At 43.0% G+C, this 18,557-nt stretch overlaps 1 protein-coding gene across 1 annotated transcript; it reads right to left on the minus strand.

The window, feature by feature from the left end:
• Positions 1-3,742: 3,742 nt before the first annotated feature.
• On the minus strand, positions 3,743-18,039 carry Tcn1 (transcobalamin 1). The gene is made up of 9 exons (XM_042676462.1): positions 17,945-18,039; positions 14,867-15,052; positions 13,398-13,538; positions 12,115-12,270; positions 10,436-10,623; positions 7,374-7,548; positions 5,941-6,124; positions 4,087-4,205; positions 3,743-3,923 (listed from the first exon to the last, which is right to left on the minus strand). The coding sequence occupies exons 1-9, from the start codon at positions 18,021-18,023 to the stop codon at positions 3,862-3,864; spliced, it is 1,290 nt and encodes a 429-aa protein (XP_042532396.1). The 5' UTR covers positions 18,024-18,039; the 3' UTR covers positions 3,743-3,861.
• Positions 18,040-18,557: the final 518 nt, after the last annotated feature.

Genomic DNA, 18,557 nt, shown 5'->3' on the forward strand with positions numbered 1-18,557 from the left:
TCCTCCAGGACATTGGGACATTTGGAATGTGTTGGTATCAACAAGATTTCTTCTAGTTTTGCTTTGTTTATCCATATGATATAGCCTCTTGGATGTTTAACTGCAACTACTTCATTTCCATTTGATTGTCAGGTATTATTAGCTCCATATGTTAGTCCAAGGCCTTGCTTTATCCTCTCAGGTGGATATCTCTGCCTTCAGGTAAAGTCTGACTTCATGCAGTTAATTTAGTTTACTTTGATCTGGGTTCTGGCCCAGACTCTTTGAAGGTTTTTTTTTATTTTGACACATTGTTTTGTTTGCTTTTCCTTATCCAGAGATTGGAAACAGCCTTCAACAACTAGGGCCTTTGGGTAAAATATTATCTGTGAAAACTAGTACATGTTTAAAGCAAATTAATACCTCCTCATAGAAGAGAATTGTAACCACTGTCCTGAAATTATGAAGAAAAAAGGCTGATTCTTTTTAGCATGTTAAATAGTTCCTGTTAGTGGAGGAAATTATCCAGGAGCTCCCATTTTTTAGGATGAAATTCAAAGTCCTCAGTTACTTGCAGGACTCTAAAAGTCATGGCTTCTGTTTTCCTTCGTTACCGAATTTCCTGACAGCTTTTCCACCTGCGTACCCTGCTCCAGGCATATTCTCTTGCGTCGGGAAAACTTCAGCCACCTTTGCAGTTGATTTCCCCTTTACCCAGGATCTCCTTCAAGACTCTGCCCCAAGGGAATCTTTTATTTATTTATTTCCTATTGAGAGGTCTTATTTTTATTAGTGTATATTACTTGTACAAGGGAGTCTCGTCTTTTCCACACATGCCTCTAATTTACTTTGATCATGTTCAGCCCATCCTCTTCCCCTCCCCACTTCCTCCTTCTGTTCTACCACCCCTGCCCAGCAAGCGAATGATGTGATTTTGTTATTCTTTATGGTTGAATATATTCCTGTGTGTGTGTGTGTGTGTGTGTGTGAGATTTTCTTTATTCATTTGGCTTACGCTAGGGCAATTCCACTGTGTGAGGCTGTTTTGAATAGCACTCCGATACACATTGGTATGCAGGTGCCTCTATTGTACCCTGACCTGCATTTCTCTAGATACATGTCCAGCGTGGTCCAGCAGGACCCTAGGGTAATCCTACATTCAGTTTTTACTGTGGAGCCGCCATACTCATTTCTTCTTCTTCTTTTTTTTATTGTGAACATACTGTACAGAGGGGCTACAATTACATGGGCAAGATAATGAGTACATTTCTTATCAAGCATTGTAGCCTCCTCCTTTGTTTACCCTTCCCATCCCTTCCTAGCCTCCCCCCGCCCCCCTACCCAATCATACCCCCTCACCAAAGTTGTAAAGTTCGTTTTCGACATGACAACTTGTACTTCTCATTGCTGCAACGGGTCGACCTGTATCCTTATTTAAACGACTTGTTTTTCCCCTTCCCCTCCACAAATTATACCGACATCAAATACAGTGAAAGCAGGGGTTATACTGTGGGGGAGAGACAAACAAAGCAACAAAGAAATAATCTTATAAATGCGTTAGAAACAAATGCATGAAAGAAAAAAACATTTAAATACATATCTTAGGGTTCATATTCCTAACATCACCTTATCTGACCTTTTCTGCTTGACTCATACATATACTAGATATTGTAAGTAAGGGAAATCATGGGACCTATGTTTCTTTGGGCTTGGCTTACTTCACTTAATATAATTTTTTCCAAGTCTTTCCATTTCCTAACAAATTGGTTGATGTCATTCTTTCTGATGGAGGCATATAATTCCATTGTATATATACCACATTTTCTTGATCCATTCATCTACTGAGGGGCATCTGGGTTGGTTCCATATCTTAGCTATGGTAAATAATGCTGCAATAAACATAGTTGTGCTGGTAGCTTTAGTGTGGTCTTGTTTGTAAACATTTGGGTAAATGCCCAAAAGTGGGATTGCTGGGTCATAGGGAGCTCTATGTGGAGTAATGCTCAACCTCCCTAGCCATAAAAGAAATGCAAATCAAAACAACATTGAGATACCACCTCACCCCAGTTAGAATGGCTATAATCAAGAACTCTAATAACAACAGATGCTGGAGGGGATGTGGACAGAAGGGAACCTTACTGCATTGTTGGTGGGAGTGTAAACTTGTTCAACCACTTTGGAAAGCAGTATGGAGGTTCCGCCATACTCATTTCTATAGTGGTTGTACTGATTTCTATTACTACCCGTGTGTATAAGGGTTCCTTCCTCCACACCCAGCCTTTGAGTGTCCGCCCATTAAATGTACATTTCCTTTAAGTTGTCAAGCCCGGTCCCACGTCTACAAAGCCCTGCATCTCTTAACTGATGCAATTTTGATAACCCTTAAGGTATGTGTTCACTGTAGACTTAGTTATTACTATTTAATTATTTATTTAGACTATGTAGCCCCGGCTGGCTTTGGATTGGTGACCCTTCTGCCTCCGTCTCTGAATACTGGAATTACAGGCGAGCACCACCATGCCCAGATTCCCTGGGGTTATTTATTTGTTTGATTGGTTGACATCCTACTCCCCAGAATCCCTTTCCACATATCTTCACTGGGACTCCCCACTGCCGTGGTGTCTCTGCCCAAAGGGAAGCTTTGAGAGAGGCCTTTCTAGCTTCATCTCTGAGAGAGGTCTATCCCTACACGGTGGCCCCTCCTCCCGCCACGACCCCGGGAGCCCTGCACTTGCTGACCCTCCTCACCCCAGTCACACCGTGTGCACTTGCTTATTGTGTCTCCTTCCTCTCTAGAATGTGTGTTTCACAGAGGTGCAGCTGTGTTGGTCATTTTCACTTCCCTATCCCCAGCACTTGTGAGCGAACTAACAAGCAAATACAAGATGTGAGCTCTAAAGCCCTGTTTTCTTTCTTAGGGAAGTTGGTGGTTGCTGCGAGCACAGGGATTGTATTGGGGTGGGCTCGATGGCCTCTACCGTGCCCTGTGCCGCTCTTCATGTCCACTCACAGTCCCCTGGGGTCGTACGAGTTGCCACACTTGTGGGGAATGTAAAGCAGCAAGAGTGATGGGTTGAAGTTATGGAGGACTGACTTCCATATTGCTTATATTCTCTCTCTCTCTCTCTCTCTCTCTCTCTCTCTCTCTCTCTGGTTCTTCTTGCTCTTGCTCTGGTAAAACAGGGTGTGAGGTTGTGTGCTGATGGGGTGAAGAGCTGAGAGGGGGTGTCCAGCCAGCACCAAGGACAGAGAGGAACACAGCCGTGAGTGGACCCAACTCATTAGACATGGGGTCCAATCTCTCTTCACTTCATTTCTCCCTGAGATTGTATCTCCTCTAATAACCTTTTAAAAAATGAGCTGGGCACCAGTGGCCCATGTCTGTAATCCTAGCTACTTGAGAGATCTGAGAAGCAGAATCAAAGTTCAAAGCCAGACTGGACAGACAAATACAAGAGACTCGCATCTCCAACTAACTAGCAAAAGTCCAGAGCTGAGACATGGCTTAAGCTGGCTGTGACCAAGGCAGGGAAGCAAGGGAGAAGGAGAAGACTATTTCAAACCTCCACGTTAGCATTCCCCCCATCCTGCACCAATGAACTCAGGACGTGCTTTGTTTTTGCAGTTGATCTTTTTATTGAGCAGACACACACACACACACACACACACACACACACACACACACACACACACACACACACACACAGAAACAGAGAGAGACACAGAGAGAGAGAGAGACAAAGAGACAGAGAGACAGAAACGGGGGGAGGGAGGAAGGGAGGTTGAGTCTCCTATTGAATTAAGATAAATGAAAAGGAAGGCACAAGACCATTTTCTGTGTGGGTCTCACTACAAAAGGTACATCCCAAGGAAGGTCTGAGTTTAGTATTTGCTCCAAAGGACCTCTAAATTGTCTCCGTTATGGACAACATAGCTACCAACCCCTGCAAAGAAGAAGAAACAAAATTAGGTCAAATGACCAATCACAGAATCACCAGATAATAAATAGTATATATCTCCCAACCTCATTAAAGGCCTTTCCCCCTTAAAAGCTCACAGCCTCACACACGAACACCTGTGGATCCTTCTGCTCCATTTCCTCCTTACCTTGACTGAGTGGCTTGCCCCCACTCAGAAGTTGCCAGTAGGTTCTGTCGTTATTGTTGGCAGTTAGGCCCTGAACAGATGTGATATAGGGCCCCCATTCCTCCTGCTCCACTGTGAACCTGGGAGGGACAGGAAGTAAGTTGCGGGAACTTAGGGTTTTCAAAGAAAATCCTTCATACACTGAAAAAAAAAAAACCTTAAAGCTGAGCATTCTGGCTCAAACCTATAATCCTAACTACTTGGGAGGCTGACAGTGGGTGGGGGGTCACAATTTGAGGCCACCTGAGGTGGGGGAGAGCACAAGGCTCCATCTCACTGAATGGCTGGGCACAGTGGTGACTGGCTATCATCCCTAGTGACGTACAAAGTACAAGAAGGAGGATTACAGTCCTGGGCCAGCCCAGGCATCAAGCGAGACCCTACTCATGGTGAAAACAGATCTGGATGCATGCGTCCAGTGGTAGAGGGGCTGCCTAGCAAGTGCAAGGTGTGAGTTCGATCCCCAGCACCACCAAAACGAAATCAAAACCCAAGCACCACTTGGTAACATGACAAAGAAGGCAACCAGATGTCCTGGCTCTGTCTCCAGACAACTTGACTTTCACATTTGTGCTGGGACCCAGGGAGCTGCATGTTTTCTAAGCACTCTTGGGATTTTGATTCCATGCTCATTTGCAGGCATGATGTCTGTGGTCTCTGCCTACCTGACCTCCATGGTGGATACTTGGCTGTTAGTGGCCTCAACCTTCTACTTAATAAATACATATTGCGTTTATTAGATGAGAGATACTTAGTTAACTCTTCTTATTTTCTCTACAGCATCATACACCAGATGGTGAAAAAATGTCAACTAGATTTGAGAAGCCAAGTAAATAATATTTTTCAGAAGCAAAGTCAGTAACTTAATTTTAATATTTAGCCTCTTTAGGCCAAGGAACACTTATTAAAATGTTCATGAATACCCTGAGAGGAACACAGAGAGACTTAGAGCTCTGGGAAATTCCCACTTTCTTTCTCTCTTTCCTTCTCCCTCCCTCCATCCCATCCCCCTTCCTTCCTTCCTTCTTCCTTCCTTCCTTCCTTCCTTCCTTCCTTCCTTCCTTCCTTCCTTCCTTCCTTCCTTCCTTCCTTCCTCTCTCTCTCTCTTTCTCTCTCTTTCTTTCTTTCTCTCTCCCTCCCTCCCTCCCTCCCTCCTTCCCTCCCTCCCTCTCTCTCTCTCTTTCTTTCTTCCTTTCTTTCTTGTTGGTCGTGGGGCTTGAACTCTGGGCCTTGGTGCTGTCCTCAGTTCTTCAGCTCAATTGGAGCACTTTACCACCTAAGCCACAGTACTGCTTCCAGTTTTCTGGTGGTTAATTGGAGATAAGAGTCTCACAGACTTTCCTGCCAGGGCTGGCTTTGAACCATGATCCTCAGATCTCAGCCTCCTGAGTAGCTAGGATTACAGGTATGAGCCACTGGCACCTGGAGAAATTCCCACTTTAAATGTCACATTTTGTTTATGTTCATTTTTCTGAGATGTTTGTTCATAGCATTTGTCTGGAATTTTTTTCAAAGGATAGCAATCGTTCTAAAATAGTCTCAGGGCTTCTAGATATAAAATGCCTGATTTAAAGTGTTCTATTTATTGAACTCTTGCCAAAGACAAGGGAGAGGCCTGGAATTCATGCATCTGTTAATAGGGATTATGTGGTAGGAGACATCACCTCATCTTTTTAGCATCCACGGTGGCATGTGATGGGAGCAATGGTGCTGATCTAGAGGCATTTGACATGTCCTTTGGTTCTGGTGTTCTGTTCTTACCAGGGCATCAGATTTGCAGTAAACCCTTTAACATTAGGTTATATTCAGGCATACCGAAACAAAGTCCCATTCTCCTTCTGAGCTTCCTTCATCACATCCAGAAAGACCGAACCACTTGGCACTGTGACATCTATGGAATAGGTTTTGTTGATCTTCACAGAGTAATGCACAGAGATCAATGAGGGCGAATAAGTGGGTATCACAGTCGTAGGCACTGGGATGGAGAGGGGAGAGTTACCTGGCAGAGACAGAAAAAGAGGGAGAAATTGAATAATAAAAAAGAGAGTACCAGAGTTGGCCTAGGTATCCATTTTCTAGCCCAGGACTACTTTCCTTTATCAGAGATGGATTTGGAAGCAGGAACAAGTATCGTTCATCGAGTGACGGATCTCTCATAGCTATTACCAGAGGCTCACTGGCTTGTGAGTCTTGTGTTTGGCTTGACTTCCAGCCGTTTAAACCATTATTCACCTCAGTGCTATATCTCACATGAGGTCCTAATTTCTTTTTCTTGTTGTTTTGCTTTGGCACAGAATCCACTAATGGCTTGCCATTTCCCCCCACCCCCACCCCTTTCTTTTTCTTCTTAGCATTTACTGAGAACATACTAAGGACCAGACACTGTGCTAACACCTTTATGTGGATTATCTCATCTGATACTTTATAAAAAAAACTTCTTTGTTTTTATTTGTTAGAAAATGGAAACTTAAAGTTTAAACACTGTTGGTTGCTGGTGGCTCACGTTTTTAATCCTAGTTACTCAGGAGGCTAAGATCTGAGGATCATCGTTCAAAGCCAGATTGGGCAGGGAAGTCTCTAATTAACAACCAGAAAACTGGAAATGAAGGTGTGGCTGAAGTAGTAGAATGCCAGCCTTGAGTGAAAAGGCTAATGGGCAGCTTTCAGGCCCTGAGTGTGTTAGAGTTGTGTGCTCATGCATACACACACATACACACAGAGTAGGTGTGTTTGCCCAAAGTCCCTGATCTATAAGTGGCAGAACAAGGAATAAATCAAGGTTAGAGGAAATAGATCTTCTCTACCTCATTACACAATTATTTATTTGAACAAATGATTCCTGCTGCATTTTGTTAGAATCCTTTCTATTCCTTCTATACAGATGTCTTATTTTCCAGAGGTATCACTAAGCATGAATCAAATAATGGAAGGTCAGAAACATGATTCCTACAAATGGAAATCGTGTTCAGATTTTTCAGTATCCAACCGTTAGAAGACATCCATTTAGAGATACACATCCTTTGCTCAAACCTACCTTGACGATTGATGTTTGAACCAAGACTATTGCTCATTATCCTCAATTGGTAGCAACCCTTGACGACGTAATGAGAAATGAATTTTCTCTGGGAGCTGTTTGGCTTTCTTTAGAAGCTTGTCCAGTCACTGTCCCAAAGCCTACCTACGTCTCACAAGCTTTGGGAGTGATGCTGAAAGTTTCCCCTTTAGTGCTTATACTAAACCATACGTACAAGGCGAGTCTTTGGTCACATCCAAGTAGGTCTTTCCTAGCAGGGAAGGTAAGATCTGGGCTGCAGCAGCAGGAATATTGAATGCTCCCTGGGAAATTTCATTGAGTATTGAATTGCGAGTTTCTTGGCAGTCCCATTCACTTTCACTGTAATACTCTGATGAGACAAAGAGGGCCTAATGTGAGACAAAAAGAGGAGAGAGTATGAGAGATGGCTTACATAAGGGTAAAAGCTTCATCTAACTCATCATGTATTTATTGGTCATTGGCGATGCAGGAGTCATGTTAAATGATTAAGATACGTTTCTTGCGATCAAGAAGCTTATGAAGTAGTTTGAGTGGGGAGGCGAGGGATCTGCTGAATAACACAAGCTACAGTGGTTCTGTGGAGAACCAACTTTATTCTGCCACATTCATGTCTTCCCAACACGGGAAAATATAAGAAGTGTCATATAAGAAGTGCTCAATGACTCTGCTTCACACACACACACACACACACACACTCTAGTAAAAAGAGCCCTGGGATGAATGTCCTAAGAGAAAGATCTAAAATGAGGATAAGGAAAGGCTTTGTTGGAGAAAGTGGTAGTTGGGGCCACCTTGATGGTAGGGTGGAAGTTTGGCAGGTGAAATTTGGGCAGGGAGCTGTGCACTCAGAGAGGAAAAAGCATGAGCAAAAGCTTAAGGGAAGGGTGAAGACATGGTTTGTCCACTATGAGGATATATGCACTGTAAAGAAATCTCCAGAGGCTTCTTCCTTGTCTAGGAAGAACACTCAGGCTGTAGAAAGAAGTTGGGGCAGAAGAGAAGAGCTGTAGAAGAAAGTTCAGCCAGGCTGGTAGATGTTGAGTCTCAAGGGTGAGATGTATGATCCAAATTGGCTGACAATGGAGAATTGAATAGTTTGCTATTCAGGCAGTGGGATGAACACTTACTTGTGAGGTCATAGTTAGAAGAGGGTTAATACTAATCAAGACAAAGTTGGAATAGTTTGCAGCTTGAATATATTGCTCTGTAGTTTCCCAGAGAAAGGTAGTTTTCCTTTTTTACTTTCTTTCTTTTGTTTGTTTTCTTTATCTGAGACCAGGGTGCAAATTCAATACTGGATGCTTTTACTCATTCACTACTGCCCTGCTAATGGAGCCACCCCTCCATCCCTCCCTCCCTCCCTCCCTCCCTCCCTTCCTCCCTCCCTCCCTCCCTTCCTCCCTCCCTTCCTCCCTCCCTCCCTTCCTCCCTTCCTTCCTTCCTTCCTTCCTTCCTTCCTTCCTTCCTCCCTCCCTCCTTCCCTCCCTCCCTCCCTCCCTCCCTTCCTTCCTTCCTTCCTTTCTCTCTCTCTCTGTTTCTCTCTCTTCCTCCCTCCCTTCCTCCCTCCCTTCCTCCCTTCCTTCCTTTTCTTTCTTTCTTTCTTTTTTTTTTTTTTTTGTCAGTCGTGGGGCATGAACTCTGGGCCTGGGCGCTGTCCCTTAGCTCTTCAGCTCAAGGCTAGTGCTCTACCACTTGAGCCACAGTGCCACATCCGGGTTTCTGGTGGGTTTTTTTTTTTTTTTTTTTTTTTATTAGAAATAAGAGTCCCATGGCCTTTCTTGCCCGGGCTGGTTTTTGAACCAGCCTCAGATCTCAGCCTCTGTAGTAACTAGGATTACAGGCATGAGCCACCAGTACCCAGCTCTACCCCTTCTTTTCATCTTTTCTTCCTTGGAGGTTTTCGTAGCTTGTTGACTACCTACATATTAAAGACTATCTTAAAAACTATGTTGTAGACAAGTTGCTCTAAAGTCTGTGGCACAAGAATATCACCTGTAGGACTTTTCCATAAGATGCCATTTCTGTATTAACGGGCTTCCGTGGACTTTATAGGTAGGTGTGGTCTAAAAGCTCCTTCTACAGATTCGAATGTACATCCCTGATGGGAAACCACTGTTTTACATTACGTTCATTTTTAGCAAGGCAAACCAATGACCTTCAATGTCTGCTTACATTACAGGTTTTGTCCTGTAAGCTTGCCCAAGGGTCCTGCGTTGGCCCTGCTGAATATGTCATGTTGACCTCATGACTTTCAGTCTTTGTTCTTGCTGTCCTTTCTCCTGTGAAAGTCCTGTCACCCTGAGTCAGCCTGGCAAATGCTTATTCATAGTAATGACTCAGTGAATTCCCACCCCCCAAAAAAACCTCCCCCCATAGATCTTTATATCCATCCCTTCAAGTTGAGTGAATTATTGAGTACAGACTTAAATGAAGGCCAGAGTTCAGAAAATATGTGTATGATAGTGTTAACTTCTTATCTCCATCCATACCATTTTCTGTCTTCGTAAAATCAGACAAGCTGTGCCCCGTGACTCATGTTCCCTCCTTTCTTCAATGTATCATAATGTGCCTTCAATACTGGAAACCTCCTGGTGAGCTCTACAACCAGGGACTGATCATCTGGTTGGGAAGGATGATGGATACACAGTACAATGGCTCATGGTCGTGTGGAATTGCATGTGAAAGAACACGATGGGTGATAGTGGACTGTCAGATTTCATAAAGAAACTCTAGGTAGGAAAAGCTTTATAGAAGAACTGGGATGGAAAAATAGATATTAAAAGTAAGAGTTGAATCCAGGTGCTGGTGGCTCATACCTATAATCCTAGCTACCTAGGAGGCTGAGATCTGAGGATCTCAGTTGAAAGCCAACCAGGGCAGGAAAGTCCTTGAGACTTTTAATCTTCAATTAGCCACCAGAAAATCAGAAGTGGAACTGTAGCTCAAAGTGGTAGAGCACTAGCCTGGAGCAAAAGAGGTCTAGGACAGTGCCCAGGTCCTGAGTTCAAGTCCCATGAAATAAATAAGAGCTGGAGGCATGGCTCAAGCCCTGCAGTGCTTGCATAGAGTCAGAAAAAGAAATAGATTGAAGGTAAGAAGACTGTATTTCAGGCAGGAGAGGGGAAATCACACAAGCAAAATCCAAATTAGCATAGGAAACACATAATGGAGAGGAAGATCATGGGAGACGGAGAAGAAAAGATCAAGGCATTGCTTCCCTCCACAACTCCCATCTCCTCCTCCCGTTGGACTTACTTGCATAGCTGCTCCTGTACTAAACATGTTTCCAATGAGACCATTTTCTTTTTTCTCAGACAGAATCATTTTTACCAGTGAGCGGATATGATTTTCAATGCTCTCTAGATCCTCTTCCTGTGCTTTGGGCTGTTCCTTCAGACTCCTGCTCACACATGTCAAAGCCAGCACGGCCATAGCTCCTGTATCTGTCAGGAAGCAAAATGTTGGTGACAGGCTGACTAGACATCCTATTTTTTTCATGGACTGAATGGTTTCCTAGGATGCAGGATTTTCAGGACTAAAAAAAGGGAGAGATTTGTGAAAATGGGAATGTTAGTGGTGGTAATTGATGATGGCAGAGAAGAATTTCAAGACCTAACAGCCATACCTGGGCCTTAGCTCCTTAAATACAATTCAGTTCCTTGTGTGGAGTTGACATGATTCCCATATTTAATATTTCATCATATGGCCATGAGAACACCTACTCACAAACAGCTTTCTACACGTAGATTGTTATGGTTCTCAAGTTTTCCATCTTTTATATCATTCTTTCAGCCATATTGGTAAAGGAATTAAGAAGCTCTATTTGAGGATGATAAATCCAACAGAATATCTGCAAAGGTGTGTTCCGCTACAAAGAAATACTTTGCAAAGTCCTTTAGAAAATGACACTTAGGGCTGGGAAGGTGGCTCAGTGGTAAAGTGCTTGCCTTGCATGCCTGAGGCCCTGGGTTCGATTCCTCAGTACCACATAAGCAGAAAAAGCCGGAAGTGGTGCTATGGCTCAAATGGTAGAGCGCTAGCCTTGAGCTGAAGAGCTGAGGGACAGCGCCCAGGTCCAGAGTTCAGGTCCCATAACCAACAACAAAAAAAGAATATGACAATGGAATTATTCCCCAATAAATCTTCTTAAGGGAGTGGACAAGGTAAGAGATGGGAAGAAGGGAGAAAAAAAAGGACTTTTATTTTATTTTGACAGTTGGACTCTCTGTTGTCCTTTAGTGTGGTGCCTTCTTTCTTTTTTTCTTTTTTCTTTTTACAGGAAAAGGAGTATGAAAAAAAATCTCCTGTGCTCCTTACTCCATAGAAAAACTGAATGGTGATTTAGTTTGAACATCTTGAAGAAAGATGAACTTGTGTATCTGGATTCATAGTGGCTGAGAATAAATGCTGCTTGTCCAGGCTGAACTTCTTTTAGCATCATACTCTACCCTTATTTTATAAATGGGCAAATTCACGTCAAGGACTGGGTTGGAGCCAGGACTTTCTATTGTGCTAGACATCTACAAAGAGACTTCATTGCCACGCATCACCCATATTCTCCCCAAATAAATTCTCTCCTGAAAGCTTTTGAGAAAAGAAGGTAGAAACAAATTCAAGTCATTTTTCTTTTTTGAGTTTGGTCATGGGCTTGAACTCAGGGTGCTGTCCCTGAGATCTTTCATTCAAGGCTAGTGCTCCACTACTTTGAGCCACAGCACCTCTTCTGGTTTTCTGGTGGGTAACTGGAGATAAAGAGTCTCATGGACTGGCTTTGAACTGTGATCTTTAGATCTCAGCCTCTGAGCAGCTAGGTGTACAGGTGTGAGCCTCTGCTGCCTGGCTAAATTCAGGTAATTGCTGAAGATAAACTCAAAAGGCAAGGATGACTGATGCCTATGTCGCCTATATCCAGGGAATTAGGTTTAATGACTCACCTACTGAGAACTGGCCACCAAGGTAATAGTTTTTGTTTTCAGGAGCGAAGAGTTTAGCAACTGTGGTGGTTGAATACGTTCTATTGAACAGACACAAGGCCAAGACGTCCTGGCTGAGCTGGTAATAGTTGGTCAGTGGATTACCATCATATTCTTCTGACAAAGAGAAGAAAATTCACACTTTACTCCCAGAAGTGCTAGAGAAGTGCTTCATTTTTCCATCATCTATGTACCTTATTTTGACTTGTTTACATCTAAAGAGACGTAAGTAATAGATAGAAGAGACTGCCCTTAAAAACAGCAAGCTTGAGAAATGTAAAGGCTCTTAGGGTTCAACAAGCTCAACTCAACGCCTTTCATTTTATAACTGAGGAGATCCAGTGCTAAAGAGATCACAATCCTATCTAGATATTCTGGCGGTAATAATAACTAGGATTAGCATACAGGTTTTCTACCTCTAAGCTTCCTGAATTTTCAACAGTAAGATAGAAATGATAGAAAGAATGTTAGATTAGAGGCATCTTCAAAGGGGATGGGATTTGAGGGACTCAAATACTGGGTAGGAGTTGAAATAAACACAATGATGATCAAGAATAATGATGATTTTGTCTTCTTTACCTTATGTATGGTGTACGCTTTGGAGTACACCATCTTTGGAGGGGTTGATAGAGAACTTGAGGGGAAAAGGGTGAGAAAGAGCAGCAGTGGAGCTCACTGGACACTGATGAAAGTGAACTATACAACTCATGGGTGGAGATGGGAGGGAAGGACTGGGAGAGAGTGAGGGAACAGAAGACACTGGGCAAAAGGAAATGTACTCATTACCTGACTGGTGTAATTTTAATCCATCTGTACATCACCTCTATAAAAACAATAAAGTAAATTAATAAAATATAAAAACAACGTACTGCATGAGCAGACATCAGAGCCAACCACTTTATAAAAGTGATAAAGGATTTTGGCCATCTTTAGCCTTTATATTGACATCACCTCCTCTGCCATTAATAACACAATGTGCCCTATTGTTCATCCGTTTCTGTGAAGTTATTATTTGTCTAAAAATCAAAGCTCAGGAAGGACTGAAAAATTGTGTCTCGTGTGTGTGTGTGTGTGTGTTATGAAAATTCAACATTCATGCTGAAAGACGGGAAAAGGGAAAGTGATCTGCAAAGATACAATGAAATAAATGGGAGAAAGAGGAGTAGAGTGGGCTGAGACCATACAGTTCTAATACAGGGCAAGAGAAGACAAGGCAGTTCAGAGTCAGAATATTTGACTATTACCCATATTTTCCAATTCTGCTTTGAATTTATTTTCCAGATGGCCAAGTAGGTGCTGATTAAATATGAAGGTTTCATCATGGGTATGACATGCTCCCAAAGCCAGTATGATCAGAGCGAGCTGTCCTGAGCTTAAATCCAGTCCTGAAAAGTTTTACAAGGTACACACCTATGAATTCTTTTATCCTCTTATCTCCCTTGTGACTTATAGTTTATTCTTTTTTCTGTTCTCTATACTATAATTTGGTCCTCCCTCCCTCCTCTCCCTTTCTTTTTCCCTTTCCTTTCTCTTCCTTTCTTTCCATTCTTGCCTTTCTCTCTCCCTGCCTTCCTCCCTCCCTCTCTCCCTTCCTTCCTTCTTTTCTTCCTTCCTTCCTCCTTCTTTCCTCCCTTCCTTCTTTGTACTGAGATTTGATCTCAAGGATCTATGCTTTCTAGGCAGGTGCTCTACAACTTGACCCACACTCCCAGTCATTTTGTCTTTTAGTTCTTTCTCTTTTTTTTTTTTTTTTGTCGGTTGTGGGGCCTGAACTCTGGGCCTGGACACTGTCCCTCAGCTCTTCAGCTCAAGGCTAGTGCTCTACCACTTGTGCCACAGTGCCACTTCCAGCTTTTTCTGCTTATGTGGTGCTGAGGAATTGAACCCAGGGCATCATGCATGCAAGGCAAGCACTCTACCACTGGGCCACCTTCCCAGCCCATAGTTATTTCTTGAATTAGGATCTTGCCCTTATGCCTGGGCTTGCCTGGATTTTGATCCTCCTATTTATGCCTCAGACATAGCTGGGTTGACAGGTAGAAACCACCACACTCAGCTTCTTGTGGTTGAGATGTGTGGGTGGTCTCACAAACTTCTCGCTCAGGCCGGCCTTTGACTGTGATCTTCCCAATCTCCACCTGGCAAGTAGCTAGGATTACAGTTGTGAGCCACTGTACCAAGATGCATTATGAGATGTCTTAGTTGTGATTCATAGCCCTCTATGCTTGTAAACTCAGCTAGCTTATGATACTGCCTTAATGGATAAGAATCTATATCTTCTTTTGCTTTCTCCTGTTGCCTGTCGAAAGGAAAATGGTTTCAGGGATCCAAAGATGCAAGAGCTAGGTCTTGATATTTCAAGACACCTGTCATCTACAGTTTTGAGCAGTTGGATATAGCTAGAGCAAGGGTTTGTGAGAGGTCCTCTTGGCAGTTAGATGAATCTTTTCTTTTCTTTTCTTTTTCTTTTTGTTTTTTTTGCCAGTCGTGGGGCCTGAACTCTGGGCCTGGGCACTGTCCCTCAGCTCTTCAGCTCAAGAATAGCACTCTACCGCTTGAGCCACAGTGCCACTTCTAGCTTTTTCTGCTTATGTGGTACTGAGAAATCAAACCCAGGGCCTCATGCATGCAAGGCAAGTGCTCTACCACTGAGCCACCTTCCCAGTCCCAGATAAATCTTTTCTTAACACTTCCAGAGGCTTTAGGTACTCACCTCTCCTTTCCACAGTGTTTCTGACTTGTTGGGAGAGCGCTTCGATTATGGTTTGGTTTTGGTTCTGGATCCCAATGAGTCTGAGGGAAAGCAGGACATTGGCAGACTGGGTCACACTGGTGTATTTTGGCTGGATCATTGTATCCAACAGAGGGTCCAGTTGGATGTGGACTCGCTCACTCACCTCTGAGGCAGAGGAGGAAAAGAAATGCTATTACAATAAGATTAAGAGATAGATACGGGTGACTTCACATCTTCCTTATTTTAATTAAAAACTAAGGATCAGTACTGACATGAGGGGCTCAAGGCCAACCCTGGATTTAAACCCCGGTCCAGCTTCTGTCATCCCATGGTTGTTTCTGTATTGTCCATGTTCTTAGCTGTAGCCTGCCATTGTGAATTCAGCTAGCCTATACCACAGTACTGATGTGTGAGAAACACAAACTGAAAATGGGAAGGCTAGAAACAAGAGTTATGACAATAGAAACAGCTATGGCATGGACCTAGTTCAACCCCCCCCTACCCCCCCCTCCCACCGTGGGTTGAATAATGGGGATGGTAGTAGAATCTGGAGTTTCTCCCAGTCTCCACTCATGCAGACATGACTCCTTCTAGTTAAGTTCAGCTTCTAACTGGAAGTGTCCCTGTCTTTTAAGAGCTCAGTGCAAGCTTGCCCTTGTGTGGCAGAAGAATCTTAGTCCTGCCTGAGCATCTAGTATAATTTCCTATAGAGAATGTCCTAAAACAAACTTCCATCTCTAAAACAAAGACACAAGTCCTCTGCCTCCCAATCTATGACCTTGTCGACTTTGTCCATTCAGTTCTTTCCTATCTTTTTATACCTCTAGTGGGTGAATGCTGGCAGAATGAAGGCAAAAACTCTATGGTCCACAGGCAATCCACCCTCAAACTGAACAGGTATGGAGGTCATTATGCAGTAGTATACTTTACAAGAGGGACACCTCAAAGTTTAGCCTATAACCATACCCAAACCCAAGGCATGCATGGAGAAAAGTCTGATTTTACTTTATTTGTGGCAATAGAAGAGAATCAACCCAGAGCCCCAAAGCACTGGAGGAGAATGCAGGGAGTTATGTATCACTTGAAATTCAAACTAAAGTCTCAATTTAAATTGTGGATAAATTTGAGAAGTAGCCAAGAATCTTACCAGTCTTCAGATTACCTCGTGTGAACACGTTCTCCCAGATTCAGTCAGCTTTGGTTGGGCTACTTGTTCCTTAATGTACAAGTTCTGGAACTTTCTTTTTTTAAATTTAATTATAATGTACAAAGGAATGAGCATTCCACATGCCAATTTATGAGTACTGTACCTCTTGACCAACTTTACCCCTTCCATCATTGTCCTCCATTCTTCTCAACCCTACCCATCCCATCCATTTTCCTAGTTTCATAGGATATACATTGGATTGACGACTGCATTCTACCCCCTTCCTTTGTCATTCATCTACCCAGCTCCCTTTAAACTCCCACTTTATACCTCAAGTACCAGCTTTCTAGTATTCAGTTTGTTGGATTGTAAGTTAGTTGCTCAAAAGAGTTATACCATTTGAATTCTCCACATGCACATACTTCAGTCAATATGTTTCTGTACATGCACCTATGGCCCTACATATGTTTATAAGTTTGACTGAACTTCCACATATGAGAGAAAATGTATGTCCTTTGTCTTTCTGGGCCTGACTAAAATTGAATAACCACATCTTCTAGATGTGGAGCAAAAAGTCACTTAATAAGAGGTAAAATTCTGTGTATATTCTTGCCTCTAATGCTACTTATCTCACTATACCCAGAGGATCCAGGAAATGTGATTTCCTGTGTCCACTTTCCTTTACTATTAAAGAAACAGACAAAAGATCTGAATGGCATGATTGTAGGCTTTTTGCAGATACAAAAGGACAATTGTGAGCCATCTCTCCGAGATTTTGTGCAAGCATTCATTCTCCCTCCTCCCCCCAACCCCCCAGCAGGTTTTCTGGCATTGGAGCTGGACTTTTAGTTCCTGGTCACCAAGTGACATCAGCTTCCTTAGCCTCTAGAAACAAATCATTTTTTGTTCAAGGATCTAAAGTTCAAAGTCACTAGGGAGATCTTTAATTCTTAAGATCCAACAGGGGAAATGACACTCCAGGAAGAAAAAGTAGAGCTGGCAGATTTTGTACTTTTAACCTGTTTGAAGGCAAGTTTGTCTTGTGTGGTATTGATCTTCTTGTATAACCTACAGAGTACTAGGAAGATGAAGCTGTATCATGGAAGTCATCTTCGGACAGGGTTAAAGGTCAAGTCCAGGATAGAGAATTACCTGCCAGCTATAGTAGACTGTACAAGATTAGTGCTTTAACACTCTCTTCTCATTATCCTACACTCCAGGATGAAGATAAGGAAATTTAGGAAGACTGAGCCATTCAGATACTAAGAAGATAAACAAATCCAAGCTCAAGCTTGTTTTTTTCCCTCTTTCTCTCACTTTAGGTTTTCTTTTTTTCCTGTCTCAGGGCTTGAACTCAGTGCCTAGGCACTGTCTCTGAGCCTCTTTGGCTAGTTCTCCTACCACTTGAGCCAGAGCACCACTTCCAGCTGTTTCTGAGTAGTTTATTGGAGCTAAGAATCTCACAGACTTTCTTCCCTGGCTTTGGACTGCGATTCTCCTCAGATCTCTTCATTGTTTGAACAAATATTATTATCATTTATTTAGAAGCTAATCTAAGTGGGTTAAACTATAGGAAAATAGATTGCCTCTCATAATCAAAAGATAACTTTCTGGAGCCAGGAATTAGACAGTCACTGGAAATGAACTTTTGAAATAGAACGTTACTGAGTAGGAATGCTATGGAAGAGAGGATCAGTGCCTAGGAAGACCCATCAGACGAGTTAACAGAGAATCTGGGATGAATACACATTCCGGCACTTTCCTTATCCAGCCCAGATCTCCTTTCCATCCCTCACAGAGGTCAGGCGCATAGAGAACTGACATCAGGTCTTTGTGAACTGCACAGTTCCCTGTCTACCCTCAAGAGACCATAGCCCACTAGACTAATGTTAGCTCAAAATTGTACTCACCGCAGATCTCGCATAGCTGGCTTGGAATAAGAGAAAACAACAGAAGCCCCGAGAAGGGCAACTGGTGTGTTGGTTTCATCCCTCCAATGGTGTCCGGGAACTCCAAGGCCCAGTCTCGCTCTGTAACGTGGAGGGCTTGGCTTGGGTGGTGGGTAATGAGAACTCACTCTGTCAGGTTGTCAGAGCCTCTGTCACTCGAGCAAATGTTGAGCAATGTCAGGGAGGTGTGGTCAAGTGCCTTTGTCCAAGTAACATGATAAATCAGGAAGAAAGTGTGAAAGGTATGGTTAGAGAGAAATGAGGAAATCATTTCTCACTGTTTCCTGTCCTGGACCTTCAGTACTACCTGTCTTCAGCCCAATGGGTATAACCGAGGTGAATAACTATTTTCAGAAATGTTTCCATCTGAACCATTCTATTTGGGTTCCATTTTATTTGCTGTCCTGAGTAATTAGATTTGATGGGGGGAAAGGGCATCAAAAAAGGAATGTAGAAATTGTTAAGGATAAAATTAGATCAGGCAGAATTAGGAAGGTTGGTCCTGGGAAGACTCTGGTATGGTAGGTTTTGACCCTAAGATTTTCCTCCTGAGATAGATAATGTCATAAGAGTT

This window comes from Dipodomys spectabilis, unplaced genomic scaffold, assembly GCF_019054845.1.
Source record: "Dipodomys spectabilis isolate Male_0828 unplaced genomic scaffold, ASM1905484v1 ptg000030l, whole genome shotgun sequence".
Classification (NCBI taxonomy): Eukaryota; Metazoa; Chordata; class Mammalia; order Rodentia; family Heteromyidae; genus Dipodomys; species Dipodomys spectabilis.